Source organism: Cotesia typhae, unplaced genomic scaffold, assembly GCF_013202065.1.
Source record: "Cotesia typhae breed Kobodo isofemale line unplaced genomic scaffold, CoteBio_Ctyphae scaffold_58, whole genome shotgun sequence".
NCBI lineage: Eukaryota > Metazoa > Arthropoda > Insecta > Hymenoptera > Braconidae > Cotesia > Cotesia typhae.
Window position 1 is genome coordinate 1660514 of NW_027423778.1, and position 21709 is coordinate 1682222.

General features: G+C 37.4%; 1 protein-coding gene across 2 annotated transcripts; it reads right to left on the bottom strand.

Annotated features, from left to right (window-relative positions):
• Positions 1-6227: 6227 nt before the first annotated feature.
• Positions 6228-20020, bottom strand: LOC141537126 (uncharacterized). Of its 2 annotated transcripts, none has more exons than XM_074257967.1 (4): positions 19754-20020; positions 9105-9338; positions 8978-9037; positions 6228-6894 (listed from the first exon to the last, which is right to left on the bottom strand). In XM_074257967.1, exons 1-4 carry the CDS (start codon positions 19850-19852, stop codon positions 6868-6870), a joined length of 420 nt encoding a protein of 139 aa, XP_074114068.1. In that variant the 5' UTR covers positions 19853-20020; the 3' UTR covers positions 6228-6867. The 2 variants fall into 2 exon arrangements, with proteins under 2 accessions (XP_074114068.1, XP_074114067.1); XM_074257966.1 differs by having other exon boundaries at positions 6228-6929.
• Between the last annotated feature and the right edge of the window lie 1689 nt (positions 20021-21709).

Genomic DNA, 21709 nt, shown 5'->3' on the forward strand with positions numbered 1-21709 from the left:
ACGGTCGATTACGTAACATATCTACTATGGGTCTAGGAAGGTTGGAAATAGTCTAGATAGCTTGTAAGTAACCTACTAAGAACGATTATGTACGTTATTTAGTAAAATGCGAAAGTTCAATTTTTGAACGTTTGGGCACAGAGAACGGTCGATTACGTAACATATCTACTATGGGTCTAGGAAGGTTGGAAATAGTCTAGATAGCTTGTAAGTAACCTACTGAGAACGATTATGTACGTTATTTAGTAAAATGCGAAAGTTCAATTTTTGAACGTTTGGGCACAGAGAACGGTCGATTACGTAACATATCTACTATGGGTCTAGGAATGTTGGAAATAGTCTAGATACCTTGTAAGTAACCTGCTAAACATGATTACGACCTTTATTTTGTAAAATTCGAAAGTTCAATTTTTGAACGTTTGGGCACAGAGAACGGTCGATTACGTAACATATCTACTATGGGTCTAGGAAGGTTGGAAATAGTCTAGATAGCTTGTAAGTAACCTACTGAGAACGATATTGTACGTTATTTAGTAAAATGCGAAAGTTCAATTTTTGAACGTTTGGGCACAGAGAACGGTCGATTACGTAACATATCTACTATGGGTCTAGGAATGTTGGAAATAGTCTAGATACCTTGTAAGTAACCTGCTAAACATGATTACGACCTTTATTTTGTAAAATTCGAAAGTTCAATTTTTGAACGTTTGGGCACAGAGAACGGTCGATTACGTAACATATCTACTATGGGTCTAGGAAGGTTGGAAATAGTCTAGATAGCTTGTAAGTAACCTACTGAGAACGATTATGTACGTTATTTAGTAAAATGCGAAAGTTCAATTTTTGAACGTTTGGGCACAGAGAACGGTCGATTACGTAACATATCTACTATGGGTCTAGGAAGGTTGGAAATAGTCTAGATAGCTTGTAAGTAACCTACTAAGAACGATTATGTACGTTATTTAGTAAAATGCGAAAGTTCAATTTTTGAACGTTTGGGCACAGAGAACGGTCGATTACGTAACATATCTACTATGGGTCTAGGAATGTTGGAAATAGTCTAGATACCTTGTAAGTAACCTGCTAAACATGATTACGACCTTTATTTTGTAAAATTCGAAAGTTCAATTTTTGAACGTTTGGGCACAGAGAACGGTCGATTACGTAACGTATGTTCTATGGGATTTGGAATGTTAAAATAGTCTAGATACCTTGTAAGTAACCTGCTAAACATGATTACGACCTTTATTTTGTAAAATTCGAAAGTTCAATTTTTGAACGTTTGGGCACAGAGAACGGTCGATTACGTAACATATCTACTATGGGTCTAGGAATGTTGGAAATAGTCTAGATAGCTTGTAAGTAACCTACTGAGAACGATTATGTGCGTTATTTAGTAAAATGCGAAAGTTCAATTTTTGAACGTTTGGGCACAGAGAACGGTCGATTACGTAACATATCTACTATGGGTCCTGGAAGGTTGGAAATAGTCTAGATAGCTTGTAAGTAACCTACTAAGAACGATTATGTACGTTATTTAGTAAAATGCGAAAGTTCAATTTTTGAACGTTTGGGCACAGAGAACGGTCGATTACGTAACGTATGTTCTATGGGATTTGGAATGTTAAAATAGTCTAGATACCTTGTAAGTAACCTACTAAGAACGATTATGTACGTTATTTAGTAAAATGCGAAAGTTCAATTTTTGAACGTTTGGGCACAGAGAACGGTCGATTACGTAACATATCTACTATGGGTCTAGGAAGGTTGGAAATAGTCTAGATAGCTTGTAAGTAACCTGCTAAACATGATTACGACCTTTATTTTGTCAAATTCGAAAGTTCAATTTTTGAACGTTTGGGCACAGAGAACGGTCGATTACGTAACATATCTACTATGGGTCTAGGAAGGTTGGAAATAGTCTAGATAGCTTGTAAGTAACCTACTGAGAACGATATTGTACGTTATTTAGTAAAATGCGAAAGTTCAATTTTTGAACGTTTGGGCACAGAGAACGGTCGATTACGTAACGTATGTTCTATGGGATTTGGAATGTTAAAATAGTCTAGATACCTTGTAAGTAACCTGCTAAACATGATTACGACCTTTATTTTGTAAAATTCGAAAGTTCAATTTTTGAACGTTTGGGCACAGAGAACGGTCGATTACGTAACATATCTACTATGGGTCTAGGAAGGTTGGAAATAGTCTAGATAGCTTGTAAGTAACCTACTGAGAACGATATTGTACGTTATTTAGTAAAATGCGAAAGTTCAATTTTTGAACGTTTGGGCACAGAGAACGGTCGATTACGTAACGTATGTTCTATGGGATTTGGAATGTTAAAATAGTCTAGATACCTTGTAAGTAACCTGCTAAACATGATTACGACCTTTATTTTGTAAAATTCGAAAGTTCAATTTTTGAACGTTTGGGCACAGAGAACGGTCGATTACGTAACGTATGTTCTATGGGATTTGGAATGTTAAAATAGTCTAGATACCTTGTAAGTAACCTGCTAAACATGATTACGACCTTTATTTTGTAAAATTCGAAAGTTCAATTTTTGAACGTTTGGGCACAGAGAACGGTCGATTACGTAACATATCTACTATGGGTCTAGGAAGGTTGGAAATAGTCTAGATAGCTTGTAAGTAACCTACTGAGAACGATTATGTACGTTATTTAGTAAAATGCGAAAGTTCAATTTTTGAACGTTTGGGCACAGAGAACGGTCGATTACGTAACATATCTACTATGGGTCTAGGAAGGTTGGAAATAGTCTAGATAGCTTGTAAGTAACCTACTGAGAACGATATTGTACGTTATTTAGTAAAATGCGAAAGTTCAATTTTTGAACGTTTGGGCACAGAGAACGGTCGATTACGTAACATATCTACTATGGGTCTAGGAAGGTTGGAAATAGTCTAGATAGCTTGTAAGTAACCTGCTAAACATGATTACGACCTTTATTTTGTAAAATTCGAAAGTTCAATTTTTGAACGTTTGGGCACAGAGAACGGTCGATTACGTAACATATCTACTATGGGTCTAGGAAGGTTGGAAATAGTCTAGATAGCTTGTAAGTAACCTACTGAGAACGATATTGTACGTTATTTAGTAAAATGCGAAAGTTCAATTTTTTGAACGTTTGGGCACAGAGAACGGTCGATTACGTAACGTATGTTCTATGGGATTTGGAATGTTAAAATAGTTTAGATACCTTGTAAGTAACCTGCTAAACATGATTACGACCTTTATTTTGTAAAATTCGAAAGTTCAATTTTTGAACGTTTGGGCACAGAGAACGGTCGATTACGTAACATATCTTCTATGGGGTTGGAATGTTGGAAATAGTCTAGATACCTTGTAAGTAACCTGCTAAACATGATTACGACCTTTATTTTGTAAAATTCGAAAGTTCAATTTTTGAACGTTTGGGCACAGAGAACGGTCGATTACGTAACATATCTACTATGGGTCTAGGAAGGTTGGAAATAGTCTAGATAGCTTGTAAGTAACCTACTAAGAACGATTATGACCGTTATTTAGTAAAATGCGAAAGTTCAATTTTTGAACGTTTGGGCACAGAGAACGGTCGATTACGTAACATATCTACTATGGGTCTAGGAAGGTTGGAAATAGTCTAGATAGCTTGTAAGTAACCTACTAAGAACGATTATTGTACGTTATTTAGTAAAATGCGAAAGTTCAATTTTTGAACGTTTGGGCACAGAGAACGGTCGATTACGTAACATATCTACTATGGGTCTAGGAAGGTTGGAAATAGTCTAGATAGCTTGTAAGTAACCTGCTAAACATGATTACGACCTTTATTTTGTAAAATTCGAAAGTTCAATTTTTGAACGTTTGGGCACAGAGAACGGTCGATTACGTAACGTATGTTCTATGGGATTTGGAATGTTGGAAATAGTCTAGATACCTTGTAAGTAACCTACTAAGAACGATTATGTACGTTATTTAGTAAAATGCGAAAGTTCAATTTTTGAACGTTTGGGCACAGAGAACGGTCGATTACGTAACATATCTACTATGGGTCCTGGAAGGTTGGAAATAGTCTAGATAGCTTGTAAGTAACCTACTAAGAACGATTATGTACGTTATTTAGTAAAATGCGAAAGTTCAATTTTTGAACGTTTGGGCACAGAGAACGGTCGATTACGTAACTTATCTACTATGGGTCCTGGAAGGTTGGAAATAGTCTAGATAGCTTGTAAGTAACCTACTGAGAACGATTATGTACGGTATTTAGTAAAATGCGAAAGTTCAATTTTTGAACGAATGAGCGCAGAGAACGGTCGATTACGTAACGTATGTTCTATGGGATTTGGAATGTTGGAAATAGTCTAGATACCTTGTAAGTAACCTACTAAGAACGATTATGTACGTTATTTAGTAAAATGCGAAAGTTAAATTTTTGAACGAATGGGCGCAGAGAACGGTCGATTACGTGACATATCTACTATGGGTCTAGGAAGGTTGGAAATAGTCTAGATAGCTTGTAAGTAACCTGCTAAACATGATTACGACCTTTATTTTGTCAAATTCGAAAGTTCAATTTTTGAACGTTTGGGCACAGAGAACGGTCGATTACGTAACATATCTACTATGGGTCTAGGAAGGTTGGAAATAGTGTAGATCGCTTGGAAATTACCGGCTAATCTCGATTGTGATAACAATTTCGAAAACATCGCAAGTTACATTTTTGAACGTTTCAGCGTAGAAAAAAGCCGATTACATAACATAGCTGTTATGGGATTTGGAAGGTTGGAAATAGTGTAGATCGCTTGGAAATGACCTGCTAAACACGATTATGATATTTAATTTGTGTAATTCGAAAGTAAAATTTTTGATCGTTTCCGTGCTGGAATCAGTCGATTACATAACATTGCTATTATTAGAATTGGAAGGTTGGAAATAGTGTAGATCGCTTGGAAATGACCGGCTAATCACGATTGTGATAACAATTTCGAAAACATCGCAAGTTACATTTTTGAACGTTTCTGCGTAGGAAACAGCCGATTACATAACTTTGTTTCTATGGGCGTTGTAGGCGTGGACATAGCCGTGATCGCTTGGAAATGACCTGCTAAACACGATTCTGATATTTAATTTGTGTAATTCGAAAGTAAAATTTTTGATCCTTTCCGTGCTGGAATCAGTCGATTACATAACATTGCTATTATTAGAATTGGAAGGTTGGAAATAGTGTAGATCGCTTGGAAATGACCTGCTAATCACGATTGTGATAATAAATTCGAGAAATTCGAAAGTTCAATTTTTGAACGTTTCCATGCTGGAAAACGTCGATTACATAGCACAAAAATGGCCGAAATATGACCCAGATGAGGCAAAAATATAGCACATATATGGTTAAAATATGGCCGAAATATGGCCCGTATCTGGCTCAAATGCAATACAAATATGGCTGAAGTATGAACGTTTCAGCGTAGAAAAGAATCGATTACATAACTTTGTTTCTATGGGCGTTGTAGGCGTGGAAATAGCCGTGATCGCGTGGAAATGACCTGCTAAACACGATTATGATATTTAATTTGTGTAATTCGAAAGTAAAATTTTTGATCGTTTCCGTGCTGGAATCAGTCGATTACATAACATTGCTATTATTAGAATTGGAAGGTTGGAAATAGTGTAGATCGCTTGGAAATGACCTGCTAAACACGATTATGATATTTAATTGGTGTAATTCGAAAATTAAATTTTTGAACGTTTCAGCGTAGGAAACAGCCGATTACATAACTTTGTTTCTATGGGCGTTGTAGGCGTGGAAATAGCCGTGATCGCGTGGAAATGACCTGCTAAACACGATTATGATATTTAATTTGTGTAATTCGAAAGTAAAATTTTTGATCGTTTCCGTGCTGGAATCAGTCGATTACATAACATTGCTATTATTAGAATTGGAAGGTTGGAAATAGTGTAGATCGCTTGGAAATGACCTGCTAATCACGATTGTGATAATTAATTCGAGAAATTCGAAAGTTAAATTTTTCGACGTTTCCGTACTGGAATCAGTCGATTATTGTGACTAAATAAACAAACTGTTAATGTTGATTAATATATTAATATATATCATTGAAATTATAAAAGGATACGTTTTCCTCTATGTAACATCTTATTATGTACATTTATATAATAAAGATGGAAAAAACTTTAAGAAGTATATTAATAATTGATTAATTTTTTCCAATGAAGGTAATTTATTATTTATATTAAATTATTTACACATTCAGATTCCTATGAAGTTTTATCGGATCTGACTTTAGTTTTGCTGTAGTTTTATCTTAATTAATTTCGATTTTATCCGAACTTATTCTAAATTTACTGACAGTTTAATCTAATTTTTAATAACTCCATTGTGACTCATGCAAATTTCACGTTGACTTCACGCTAGTTTAAATCTGAATGAATTCTGATTTGATTATTATTTTACTCTGATTTCATTTTAATTTCATGTTGATTCCACTTTGAAGCCATCTTGATTTCATGTAAAATTCACTTTGATTCTAATCTGGTTCCATTCTGGTATCACTCTGGTTCCACTTCGGTTTCATTCTGGATTCACTTTGATTCCACTCTGGTTCCACTTTAATTACATTCTGAGTCCAATTTGATTCCACTCTAGTTCTAGTCTGGGTCCACTCTGGTTCCACTATAGTTTCATTCTGAGTCCAATCTGATTCCACTCTGGCTTTAGTCCGGGTTCACTTTGGTTTCACTTTAGTTTCATTCTGAGTTCAATTTGATTTTACTCTGGCTTTAGTCTGGGTTCACTCTGGTTCCACTTAAATTTTATTCTGAGTTCACTTTGATTCCACTCTGGCTTTAGTCTGGGTGCACTCTGGTTTCATGCTGGAAAATAGGCACAAAACCACTCTGGAAACACTCTGGAACCATCATGATTCCATAATGTTTCCAGAATTTTTTCAGACTGATTTCAGAATGATTTGAAAGTCGCAAGGGTATGAATAAAGTAATTATTAAATTAAAGTACTTTCAGTAACGGAAAATTAAATCTACACTCACAGAAAAAATTTGTTTTGAAAAAAAATAGACAATGTTGTTACGAGAAAATAATTTGTTGCATATCTACAATATTATAATTTCTTAACTGAAAAAATCAAAATTTTTCTCACAGTAACTTACTTCTTGAAAAAAATTTTTGTTGATTCGGAAATAAATTATTTCAGATAGATAATTAACTTTCAAAATTTCATTCAAAATTGTTTTTTCCAAAATCTAGAAAAATTTTTTTTAATAAGAAGTTACTGTGTGAGAAAAATTTTGATTTTTTCAGCTAAGAAATGCAACTGTTAAAAATTTTTAACAATTTGATTTCTATTATAACATTGCTAATTTTTTTAACATAGATTTTTTTTTCACAATGTATAGCTTTAAAAAAGATTAAATATTAAAATAATTAAGATTCATTTTTCTATTTTGTATAATTTTTATTTGAATTAATAGTATGATAAAGGATGCTTTTCAAGTGATTAGATATAATTTTTTTTTTTTCAACTGTCCATGCCTAAGATTTTTTTTGACTACTTGGAAATTAATGAAAGTGACAGTAATTTTAGAATGGAAATCGAATATTTTTGCTGGCATTAAACTTATATATAAATAAATGTTAATATTGATATTATACTTTTTTTATAAAATTATAATTGTTTTAACTTCTTTTTGATAATAGGAAAAAATCCCAATGTATTAACGAAACAGATTAAAAATGGTTTACATAAAAAATACATACAAATATGATTTTAATTTTTAATATTTGCTATATTTTAATGCTATCTATCAAATCCTTCATTGTATATAATCATTAATACATAAAACTATGGGACTATGTTTATTAAGCGTTTCTTTATTTACAGGTTATAAAAACTTTTTTATTACGATTTAGCCAAAAAATTGAATGCTGCGTTACTATTTTATAAGTGCCAGAATCCTACGAAAAAATTCGCCTAACTAAATTTCATCAAAAGTGTTGATTCCAATTACTGAGCGTTTCAACATAGCATAGCTCAAATATTTATTTTGACTGATTAAATTTCGTTCTCATCTTATATTAAAAATTTTTCGATACAGCTTATATACTTTAACGAGTAACCTATTATTTATTCCGTTCGTTGTGAATACATATTTGCATGTTTTTGAAATAAGTATATGTTCTGCTGAAGCAAGTACTGTATGCTTTTGAAATAATATATTACTTACTGCAAATAAAAAGAAAATAAAAAATAAAGAAATACGAAAAAAAATTTTCTAAGAACTCTACTCTATTTAATACTTGGGAGATTGCCACAACCAGAAGTTCTTCTAGAGTTTAGTAAAATAATTTATCTTCTATTATTTTTCAAAAATGTTAAGTGGTTAGTACTAGAGTTTATCGATGAATTCGGCTCATTTTTAAACTGAACTATGGATATTTTTAAAATATCAGTATTATGGTTCTAACTTGACAAACTAAGACAAAAAATATTGATAATTATTTTGAACCATTATTTCAAACTTAACGATTTCGTTCGTCCTGTAAAAAATTTGAGTGTAATAATGCACTCTGAGAACTTTACACAACTGCGTTGATATAAAACTATGATAAATAATTTTTTGTTGTACAATTTGAAATTTAAAATGTACACCTAAATTCAACATTTTGTTTGGTGTAACTTTTATACTACATCAAATTTACAAATGTATTTGCAGTGCAAAAATATAAATTTCAAAATAGAATATCACCATCAAGATTGAGTTGCGACTTTCAGGTTTACGTGATTACATGTGGGGTAATTTAATAGCTCAACTACCGTGCGAGCTACTAGATACTAAGCTACAATTTTTTACATATAAGGTTAAACTGAAAATATTTCATACTATAAACAAAACAATATTTATCACAACTAATAAAAAACTGTTAAATTGTAAAATATACCTGATTATGTTCATTATTGTAATCCACATAGAAATCATCTGTCAATGATGAATCTTCAGCCTAAGGAAATAAAAAAAAAATTAATTTCCACAAATTTTCACTCTTTAAATAAATACCATTAACTCACGTCAAACCAAATTTCTTCAAGTAGTGATTCTTCATCATAGTCTTCATAAAGCCATAAATTTGATACATCATGTTCGTAGTTTAGATCGTGGATGTAAGAAGCGTCAGTCCTATTCACAGTTTCTGATGACAAGTTTCTATCATCAGGAACTGCGTAAAAATCCAATGGATTATTTGCATTTGTTTCTTGATCACAAATGTCTTGACTGCCAACGAGACTATTGTCGAGTGTAACCTACAGTACATACAAGTAAAAAAATGTAGTATTCAATAAAAATATATACAAGTCAATAAATTAAAAAAGATCAAAAATTTAGCAAACAGTGCCCACCAATGTCTTATAATTGATGATTGTATGATTGTCTTATAATTGTATGATACTTTAAATAATTTCTTTAACATTGCTTTTATAATATTTTAAACCAATACGTTCACCATGATTTTGACGATTTTCAAAATTTTTTAATTAAAAAAAGAACTTACTTTTAATATTACTAGCTATCCAGCCATGACAATAAATACTTGTAAATAGAAATTTAATAGTGAATAAAAAATGTCAAATATCTTAAAATAAAGATAAAAAAATATTGGTGGAGTTAAAATTGTAACGGGTAATTTTTGGTGGTTTTATTCTGTTGACGAATAAACCCTGAACGACTATGTACGATACTGCGACTCAAAACGCCCCCCTCGCTCGAATCTGAAGCTCGCCGGAGTCCAGGGTAAAAGGGGGGTTGAACCACAAAACACGATCCAAAATAAAACCAAACGAACTTTCAGTTAAATAAGTAAATAATAACTACGTCTAAATAAATAACTCAAAATATCAAACAGGTTATGATATAGAAACAAAATAAATCATTTATTTACCAACATCGTCTCAAACGGTTACAAAACAAAATGAACTCTCGTAATACAAAATTTTTAGGTTATATCAAACCTCAGCAAACTAAATCTAAACGACAAGAATACAAAAAAAATGACTTCATGACGTCGGTCAACGCACGCGTATCTAGGCTCGATCAAAACTGGTTTGTACCAGACAATCTCGCACACATTCTGGCTCCCGTGAGCGTCCAAATCGCGAACTACAACTCCAAAAACTGGTTACCCACCTTCCAGGAGACTAGCCGTCACCCCTGGGCCTAAAACTCTACCCTGAGAGCGGATGGAGAGTGTCCTCTCCGCTCCCACCTACACGGTTGGTGATTACCTACCGGATCTTTGACTGAGGGTCAAAAATCCGGGGAAGTCAAATCTTGTGGGGAGTTCAAAAGGTACTTACCAGTGTTCTAGGCGAACCAAGGTAATGTCCCTCCAATTGTTATTGATGGAAGAGTATTCCCACAATAACACTCGGTCACAAGACTCGCCTTTCCGATCGCCAATTTTTGCTTTTATCAGTTTTTCCAAAAGTCACTTACAGCGAACCAGAATAATCGTTTTTGCCCTCTACACGTTATTTACAAACTAGCAATTTAATTGGCAATTCCCTCATTTTATATTCATTCGTATCGTCAAATTCAGAGTTTTGGGAATCAAATATCAACAGATTACATACAAATTCAACAGAATACATTCCCATACTAAAATTTGCTCGGGACTTAGAATAATTTATAAATTGGAAATTTACCATAATTTGTTTCCAAAATTAAATTACATTAATTTTCTTTCAATAAATTTTTAAACAAACAAAAAAAAATATAATCACAAATAATAATCATCGCAGACAAACTCATACTTTATGATTAACTAATTATTAACTCATCTGAACTATTAAACATTAATTGTTTTGAACAAAACGATATTAACTAAAAAAAATATATTTCTGAATATTCAAAACTAAATTAAATAACTAAATATTTTCACACGTCTTTAGTGAATAATACTTTTCAATAGTAATAATTATTAAAATAATAATACTGCACTCGTAAACAACAACTTAAATCAAGCAAATGAATTATTTACAATGTTAAATAATAATTTAGCCAGAAAATACGCCCGTCGAAGTATCAGGCAAACATGAGTAATGAAGAGTAGGTAGCTGTCGTTGTTCCCCTCCTGGTCCCTTCTTCCGCGCCCTACTCCTCAGCTGTCCCGTACTAGCCATCGGCCCTCTCTCTCCGACTCAGTCCCTCTTCCCTACTCTAGACCCTTTTTCCGACATCTGGGTCACACCCCTCTTTCCTTGGAAAAGAAAAGTGGTGAACTTGTTTGCCACTTTTCTTTAGTTGAACTTGCCCACCAGGTCTTCTAGACGCTGCTGGGTCAACCTCAGTGTTGGCTTCCACTGGTTTCGCGTCTGGGTGACTTTCCAGATGCGTCCTTGCTTGTCGTAGGCGCTGAATGAGCGCTTGCCTTTCTGTCCTGGCAAGAAAGGTCGGCTCTGTAGAGTTTCCAAACAAGCCAATGACTCTTTCAGTTTCTGCATCGGTGTCTTGGTGTTCAGCGTGCTGGTGAATAGGTCTCCAGGCTTGTCTGTAAAGGACTCTGGATAGTCCTCCAGTTCTGGGTATTCTGGCACCACCCAGCGGGCTTCTGGTTCAGACCTCGTCTCGACCGGCTTTCGTGGTATTACCCAGCGAACGTGTTTCGGAAAAGCAGTGGTTTCCCGGATTCTCGGACCTTTCCGTTGGGGACTGTGCTGCTGGCATGGGCCCGGACGGATAACGCTTTCTTTTCTCTTTATAGGCTCCACTGGTTCGATGGCGGTTTCGGCAATCGGCTCGGCGACATCAGGATTCTCCTTGGTAGGTTTAGGAAGTCCATCAACTTCCATCGGTGTACCAGGTTCGGCAGTCGGTACAATGGCATCCACAGGTTTCGTCAGCTGCGGCGCAGCGATCAACTGGGGACTGCGCTTGAGGCGTGGGCCCGGGTTGGTTGTTGTGCTGTGGTTTCCGTCGTCGATGCCTGGATTCTTCCCTGGAGCGTTTTCCCGTGTGGGGCTGGCCCCGAAAAGCTCCTCCAACCTTCTTGCTCTTTTTCCCAGCTTCCTGGTCAGATTTACCAAACCGTTCGGGGCTGGCCTGATCAGTGTTTTCGGCCTCTTGCGCTTGAATAGTCCCTGGCTAACCCTTTTTGCTTGCGTTCCGCCTGTGGTGGTCGCAGGGGTGGTCGGTGTGGCTGGACGGCGATCAGGTCTTATAAATCCTGGATTGGCTGGATCGTACGGCTCGTGGGCAGAATTTTGGCGCGGGCTCACCGGTTTGGCTGCTTCTGGCAGGTGGTGCAGGATGATGTCTAGTGGCTTCCTCAACATCTCTTCGAGCAACCAGATTTCTTCCTCTTCCGTAAATCCTGGCTCCATCGTGTAAATCTAATTCTAATATGCGATAGGTTTAACAACAATATGATTCAAACAACGTTCCAAAACCAGTTTTGATCCTCTTTTCGCTGTATTTTACTATTACAACATAAAAAAAAACTAAACTTTGTATTTCTTTTGACATGACTTTGACTCATAACCCCGTATCGACATTTTGATTACGTGATTGACTACTAGGTGATACAATTTTGAATAGAACTTTCAAAACTAACCCCCGTCTAAATACGTCAAAAGAAAAAAATGCAACTTGAATCTAACAGTTTACTTGGCGTTCCGCTTTCAACCTGGTTCTCCGGCGGTAGAGACTAATTTTGCCTTTTTGGCCATAGCTCGGGTTACACGACGCGGTCCCAAGGTTTCATCCACATCCGGATAGTGGTTTTCGCGGTCAATTTGTTCGCGTTCAGGTTTTTCCTGTTCAGATTCTGGGGGATTTCCCTCATGAAACGGTTTCAAGTCTTTTATGTGCGCAGTGAACGTTTTACCCTCTTTACTAACTTCGTATACGGAAGGACCGACGATCTTAGTTACTGTAAAACCCGTCGCGTACTTCTCCGCAAGTTTAGCCGAAAAGTGGTCAATCGCTGATGATAAATGGTGTTCCCTCTTGCTGACCAGGTCTCCAAGAGCTGGTTGCCAGGAACCACGCTTGCGATTATAATACTTGGCTTGTTTCCCGTAGGTTCGGGCCAGGTTAACCTTGACTAACTCAATGGTGTCGTCCAGGGTCTTGGCTGCCCGATGTGGATCATAGACCTCGTCTTTCCCCGGTTGGCTCGTGCTCGAATTGACAGCGGGGTAGAATTTCGCGGCCGTAATTTAAATACGCCGGGGTAAACTCTGTCGCGTCATGCTTTGCCGTGTTATAGGCGAAGGTAAATTCTGGAACTTGTTTGTCCCAGTTTCGTTGATTTGTCCCTACGAATTGGGCAATCATTGTTCCTATAACTCGATTCGTTCTCTCGACTGGATTGCATTGAGGCGAGTATGGTGGGGTTCGAACGTGATTTATCCCAAATTGTCGCAATAAGGAGGTGAACTCCTTGCTTACAAAAGGGGTACCATTGTCGGTGATCACTGTGTCTACCCTACCAAAACGCAGCAAGACTCTTTCCTTGAAAGCAATCGCAATCGCGGAGGCAGTTTGTTGCCGTAGCGGTTGGATTTCTATCCACTTGGAGAATTTGTCTTGAAAAACTACCAGATAGCTCATCCCTCGCGATGATCGTGGTTTGGGGCCTATTATGTCTGCAGATACGACTGACCAGGGCTTCAGGGCAGGGATTGTTCCCATTGGGGCCGACGGGGGTTGTTGTGAGGCTTTGAATGCCTGACATGTCCCGCATTGGCGCACATAGGACGTGATTTCTGCCCTCATACGTGGCCAATAATATTGACTCGAAACGCGAGCAATCGTCTTAGCAATGCCTAAATGTCCGGCTGAAGGAACGTCATGATTTTCCTTCAGAACTTTACTGACTCCTGCTACCGGAACACATAATTTCCAGACGTCGCCTCGATCAGTGTAGTCCAAACTATGATATTGATGTCGGTATAACAGGCCTTGTTTCAGGCAGTACTCGGGATAGCGTTGGGGATCATTTTCGACTCCTTTGACGATTCTTTCATACCAAGTGTCCCCAAGCTCTAACGCTTCTAGTATTAAATCAGTTCCTGGCTCGTGAGGATCTTTCTCGGTGGAATTTTCCGGGGTGCTTCGCGATAAAGCGTCCGCGACCTTATTCCATTTCCCTTTTCGATACACGACGTCGAAATGGTACTGTTGTAAGTACAAATTCCATCGAGCTACGCGTCCGCTTGGACTCTCTATCGATCGGAGCCATTTCAGTGACTGGTGGTCCGTGATAACCGTGAATTCATACTCTTCAAGGTATGGTCTCAGTTTCTGGATCGCCCAGACTACTGCCAAGCATTCTTTTTCTGTTACGCTATAATTCCGTTCGGCTTTCGTCAGCCCTCGGCTCGCATATGCGACGACTTTTTCTGCGCCGTCATGGTCCTGTGTCAACACAGCGCCTATCCCGACGTCGCTCGCATCCGTCTGTAGTACGAAGCGTTTCGAGAAGTCCGGTGGAACCAATAATGGATCCGATTTCAAGTGGCCTTTTAGCGTATCGAACGCGATTTGTTCTGGGGTTCCCCATCTCCAACGCTTCTTCTTTTGAAGGAGAGAGGACAAAGGTTTGGTCAAATCGGCGCAATTTGGAATAAATCGGCGGTACCAGGAGATCATGCCTAAGAACTGTCGTAGTTCTTTGGTATTCCGAGGTGGTGCAATCTCGGTGATTGCTCGAACCTTATCTGGGTCCGTCCGAATTCCCTGCTCGTCGATTACGTGACCTAAATACACGGTACTTTTCTTCAGGAAGTGCGATTTCTCAGGGTTTAATTTCAGATTCGCTGCGCGCAGTCGAGTCATGACCTGTTTCAAGATGGTCATGTGTTCAGCAAGGGTTTCGCTAACCACGATTATGTCATCCAGGTACACGACTACGTGTGTTTCCAGATCCGCGCCTAAAACTTCGTACATTACGCGCTGGAACGTCGCAGGCGCTGAATGTAAACCAAAGGGCATTACTCGGAATTGAAACAGTCCACGTCCAGGAATCGTGAAAGCTGTCAACGGTTTGCTTTCTTCCTCTAGTGGTATCTGCCAGTAGCCGCTTTTCAAATCGATAGTACTAATAAATTTAGCTTTCATTAGTTTGTCCAGTGATGCATTCACATGTGGTATCGGAAATGCATCTTTCTCTGAGACGTCATTTACTTTCCGGAAATCTACGCAAAACCGATATTTCCGGTCCTTTTTCTTGACCAACACGACAGGAGAATTCCACGGGCTGTTTGATGGTTCAATGATTCCGTCTTTCAGCATTTTATCCACTTCGTCATTCATAATTTGTTGCATTTTTGGGTTCTTTGGAAAGTAACGCGCCTTTACGGGTTCGATTCCGGGTTTAATTTTAATTTTGTGCGTCGCACACCGGGTAGGGCCAACTATTTCTTCGTCTAGGTTGAGCCAGGTCTTTATCTCTTGTCGAGCAGTCTCCAAATCGTATTCAGTATCCAACGCATTGAAAGATTCTGCCTTGCGTTGCAATTGATAACCTAATATCGCCAGGTTGTCAACGCCTAAAAGCATATCGTTTGTGTAGGTTGGCATGACGTGAAATGGTAGTTCGTACGAGTGATTATTTTCCTGGACATTGACCCAAACTGTACCAGATGATAGAATCACTTGATTCCCTAGTGTCGAGCCCCGTATCGGAGTGGGGTTATGCTTCGTGTATAGGCTCTTTTCGCGGATAAAGTCCCAGACTCGTTGGGAGACAATAGACGCGGTTGCCCCCGTATCCATCAATGCATGGATTGTTATATCACCGAGTCCAATCTCGGCGAAGGGTCGTTTCTCACCAGGCTTCAGTGCGGTTGGCTGGAAGTGCCGGGTTGGGGCTCTGGGTTGGTCGGCGCAGTGTTCTGTCCCTGCTGTGATGCTCCCTGTGGGTTCACGGGCCGGTTTTGGGAGCGCGTGCCGGTCCTCGCGGCGTTTCCCTGGTAGGGGCAGCATTCGCGCGAATACACGTTCATTTTTCCGCATCGCATACAAAACTTTACCGCCCGATTCATACATTGTTCTCTGGTGTGCCCCTTTTGGCGGCATCGCCAGCAACAATCACGCCAATTATATTCAAGAATCTCCACGGGTGCCGGTTCGGCAGGTTTCGCAGGCTTTCGATTGAACGCAGGTTCCGTTTTCCGGGGTGCTTGCCTGATCTCTTTGACCGCGGGGGGTTTCTCTTGCGCCACGAGTTGCTCGTACTCTCTTGCAAGCCGCAAAAGTCCTGAGACGTCAGCGAACTCTGTGCGCTTCATGTAACGTCGGTATTCTGGTCTCATGTTCTGGTACAATCGGGTAAGGCGGGCCGAGTTTGACATCTGGCCATGTCTCCGCATCAAGGTTTGCAGTCTTGTTGCGTATTCCGCCGCCGACTCGGTTTCTCCCTGGACGCTGTTCCGGATCTGCTCCTCCAGCTCAAGTTCGAGGCCCGGAGGCAGATAAAAAGATTTCAGGTCCGACTCAAAATCTTCCCACGAGACCCAGTCCCTCTTGTTGTTGCGATACCAGAGGAGGGCCTTTTCGCGCAACAATATCGGGATGCATGGCAGCAGGTGATCCATCTCGAAATCATAACTGTCTGCCATTTCTTCTAACCGTTCCAAGAAGTCTTGTACGTCACGTTCCCCTTTGAACACGACGTTCCACTTCCGCACTAGATCCCTCCTGCGGAGTTCGGCGGAATCCTCCCCAAACGTCGGGTAAAAATGTGGGTCGTGTCTGGGGGTTCCTGAGAACGTGGTGCCTGCCCTGGCTGGGCTCACGGGGTAGACTATGCGTCCTGACCGGCGATTTCCGTCGTCGTCACGTCGCACATTCTCCATGCGCGGAGCACGGTCTCGGTTGCTGCTATGAGCGTTATTGCGTGTCTCTCGCTCTGCCTTTCTCTGCTGCTCGGCCTCGTACCTCATTCGCGCTTCGTTTGCGTCGAGCTGAAGTTCGTAGGCTCGTTGTTCCTCTCTTTCGCGCAACAATCGCGCCCTTATTTCCCGGCGTAATCGTTCGCGTAGCTCCTTTTCGGCCTCGCGAGCGATTCGCTCCTCCCGTTCTACTCTTTGTCTCTCACTCCGCTCGCGTTCTTCCGCCTCGATCCGCTCTCGTTCTTCCGCCTCGATCTCGGCTCGCACTCTTTTCTCCACGGCCCGTCGTTGTCGGGCCGTCTGTGCCTCTGGTGGTGTGTTCTCGTCTTCTAGGTCCTCGCCTGAGGGTTGCTCATCTTCATTCTCTTGTTCCTGCTCGTCTATTTCTTCGGGCGGGTCATCCAGATTCTCCAGGTTATCCAGTTCCGCCTCGGACCGGTCGAGATCAATCAACAATTGGTCGTATCGACCCGCGCGACCCGCGTTCGCCGCTCGTGATTTGTTAAGCGCCGTTTTCAACAAAAACCTTAACTCTGGCAACGTCGCCTTTGGTTCGATTGCCACCTGATATTTTTCTAGCTCGCTAATGACCGCCTCTTTTCTGAGCGACCACAGCCACGTTTGTGTCCCCGTTTTCTTACTCATTCTAACTGAAGATTGGAGAAACTAACTAAAACGAACTCGCAGTACCCCGAATTCCCGCTACCACGAAACAAAATCACCGGGTCCCTGTTCGAGCGCCATAAATTTGTAACGGGTAATTTTTGGTGGTTTTATTCTGTTGACGAATAAACCCTGAACGACTATGTACGATACTGCGACTCAAAACGCCCCCCTCGCTCGAATCTGAAGCTCGCCGGAGTCCAGGGTAAAAGGGGGGTTGAACCACAAAACACGATCCAAAATAAAACCAAACGAACTTTCAGGTAAATAAGTAAATAATAACTACGTCTAAATAAATAACTCAAAATATCAAACAGGTTATGATATAGAAACAAAATAAATCATTTATTTACCAACATCGTCTCAAACGGTTACAAAACAAAATGAACTCTCGTAATACAAAATTTTTAGGTTATATCAAACCTCAGCAAACTAAATCTAAACGACAAGAATACAAAAAAAATGACTTCATGACGTCGGTCAACGCACGCGTATCTAGGCTCGATCAAAACTGGTTTGTACCAGACAATCTCGCACACATTCTGGCTCCCGTGAGCGTCCAAATCGCGAACTACAACTCCAAAAACTGGTTACCCACCTTCCAGGAGACTAGCCGTCACCCCTGGGCCTAAAACTCTACCCTGAGAGCGGATGGAGAGTGTCCTCTCCGCTCCCACCTACACGGTTGGTGATTACCTACCGGATCTTTGACTGAGGGTCAAAAATCCGGGGAAGTCAAATCTTGTGGGGAGTTCAAAAGGTACTTACCAGTGTTCTAGGCGAACCAAGGTAATGTCCCTCCAATTGTTATTGATGGAAGAGTATTCCCACAATAACACTCGGTCACAAGACTCGCCTTTCCGATCGCCAATTTTTGCTTTTATCAGTTTTTCCAAAAGTCACTTACAGCGAACCAGAATAATCGTTTTTGCCCTCTACACGTTATTTACAAACTAGCAATTTAATTGGCAATTCCCTCATTTTATATTCATTCGTATCGTCAAATTCAGAGTTTGGGAATCAAATATCAACAGATTACATACAAATTCAACAGAATACATTCCCATACTAAAATTTGCTCGGGACTTAGAATAATTTATAAATTGAAATTTACCATAATTTGTTTCCAAAATTAAATTACATTAATTTTCTTTCAATAAATTTTTAAACAAACAAAAAAATATAATCACAAATAATAATCATCGCAGACAAACTCATACTTTATGATTAACTAATTATTAACTCATCTGAACTATTAAACATTAATTGTTTTGAACAAAACGATATTAACTAAAAAAAATATATTTCTGAATATTCAAAACTAAATTAAATAACTAAATATTTTCACACGTCTTTAGTGAATAATACTTTTCAATAGTAATAATTATTAAAATAATAATACTGCACTCGTAAACAACAACTTAAATCAAGCAAATGAATTATTTACAATGTTAAATAATAATTTAGCCAGAAAATACGCCCGTCGAAGTATCAGGCAAACATGAGTAATGAAGAGTAGGTAGCTGTCGTTGTTCCCCTCTGGTCCCTTCTTCCGCGCCCTACTCCTCAGCTGTCCCGTACTAGCCATCGGCCCTCTCTCTCCGACTCAGTCCCTCTTCCCTACTCTAGACCCTTTTTCCGACATCTGGGTCACAAAATGATCAAAATCGTAACATTCGTCCGAATGTTAGTAAATGACAAAAGATCAAAAATATTATCATTAATAAGAAATAATTTATGAAAATTAATTTAGCAGTTATTTGATAATTTTGAGAATTTTTGTAACACTTCAATTATAGCAAAAAAAATTGACATGTAGAAATTTCAAAAAATTAAAAATGCAATTTTTCAAAAATAATTTTTCAGAACAAATTTTTTTGTCAAATAATATTAAAAAATTATGACACTGAAGTTGACAGATATTAAAAATTTTTTTAGAATTTTATAGCAATTAAATTATTATAAAAAAAATTTAATTAAAAAGTTCCACATGTGAACATGAACATTAATAAAAATTACAAGTGAAAATTTTTAGAAGCATTTTTTTGTTGTAATTGATTTGTTAAAAAAATTTTAAAAATTGACAGCTGACGGCTAACTTCAGTATTATAAAAAATTGTGAAGTGACAACTAAATTTAATGTCATATAAATTTTAACTTACAGCTGAGCGATACTTCTTCAATTGTCCATAAAAGGTCGATCGAGGTAAAATACCGTTTCCCTCCGGGGTCAAATATAATTTATATGGACCTCGCTTCATACTTAAATTTCACTTTTGTTATCACTTATGTTATTTAAAGAATAATAATAGTACTAGCACTATAGTTTTTATTTACACCGTTAATTATACTAAAACTATGTCAAGTTGTCGTAATCTACACGTTTACATACACATCACTAATTTTAGTATTTTTTATTGTTTGTCAATATTTACAATTTACAAATAAAATGCTGGAATTTTTTCAAAATAAATGAAAATTTCAGTTATTCAGTTCAACGAATATTAGTAAATAATACTAGAAAAATTTTCTTTATTTTAACAGAAACAGAAATCCCTTTATTTTTTATTATTACGCTGAGAAAATACGTGCTTATAAAACAATACAGTCGGCTGGCGTCTATAGAGCCACACAACGTTAAAGGTGAATGTCGGTGTCTCGGAAAGCCGAAAGGAGCCGAGAGAAACCGAAATTCAGCCGCCAAATCGAGAGCAATAAAGACCACAAACATTGGCTATACTATACGGGACATCTCAAAGGCCAGCTAGGCGAGCACCCAGTAAGAGGAAAAAAAACAAAAAACGAGGAATAAACCATGATACTGAAATCAGCAAAACTTTGACAATTTTTAATATTTTTCATCAATTAAATTAAAATAAAACAAATATTTTAAAATCTTGCACGTATAATTTTTCAAACATGTGGCATGTTCAATTTTTTTTTTTATTTTTTTACAATTTCTTTAACAAAAAAAAAATATCAAAAATTGTCTGATGTCTGTCAACTTTAGTGTCATCAGAAATACCCCTACTACTCGACACAAAGAGATAACTCACACAGTAGGTACCCTGTGTACGTGCAAAATTCAAAGAGTCCGATCGCAGCCAAAATATACACTATATATAGGAATAATTATGTCGCGAATTTTATTTTTATAAACAAAATGGTGACTGATGAACAAAAATAGATTACTGTTATTGTTAGAAAATATTTATAATTAATAATTATTTTGATTTTTAATTTCTCTCTATTAGCAGAAAATATTTCTTTTCTTTTATAAAGTATCTCCAATAATATTTTTACGCATCTACTATTAGTAGTTATTATTATTATTAATAATAATGTCTATCATTTATAATTAATTGTTAACGATTTTTCATTGCAAATTTCCAAACACAATTTATATATTAGCTTTCACTCTTGAGAATTAAGATTTTTACGGGATGAGCCGGATGTTTATAATTTTTTAATTGATTTTTTCAGTGATTCGTAAAACTTCTAAGAAAAAAATTAACAACCCAGAAAAAAATTTTTTACAATTATAAATTTGAAAAAAGTGAAAATCATTATGTATTTCTATAAAAATAAAAAAAAAAGTTATTCCGTAAAACGATTTTTTTTTCAATTACTTTTACAAATTATAGTATCCAACAATAGCGAAGAGAACTTTTTTCTATAAAAAAGGACTTTTTTCAAACAATTAACATAAAAAAAATGTCAATTAAAATTTTTTATATCACAGAAATTCTATTAGTAAGATTCTAAAGCGATTAGTTTATACGATATATTTGGTCGATTTGTTTTTATATTTATACATTTTAGACGATGGGACTTGAAAAAATTTTCACTGCTAAGATTTACTAAAATTCTTACTTCGGCAAAATCTAGAAAGCGAGAGTAAAAGAGGATATGCACCAAGTAGTCATCAACCCTCTCTCTTTCATCCCAGTGCATGCGTATTTACTTTATTTAAAAAAAAAAATGAATTTAAAAAGTAGTAGGTGACTATGCCTATTTAAATGATTTTTTCAATTATATTCATATCATTCTTATATATAATTTTATATAATTACATATCATATTTTTGGTGTTTCTTGATGATTAATAGCCGTTTCGTA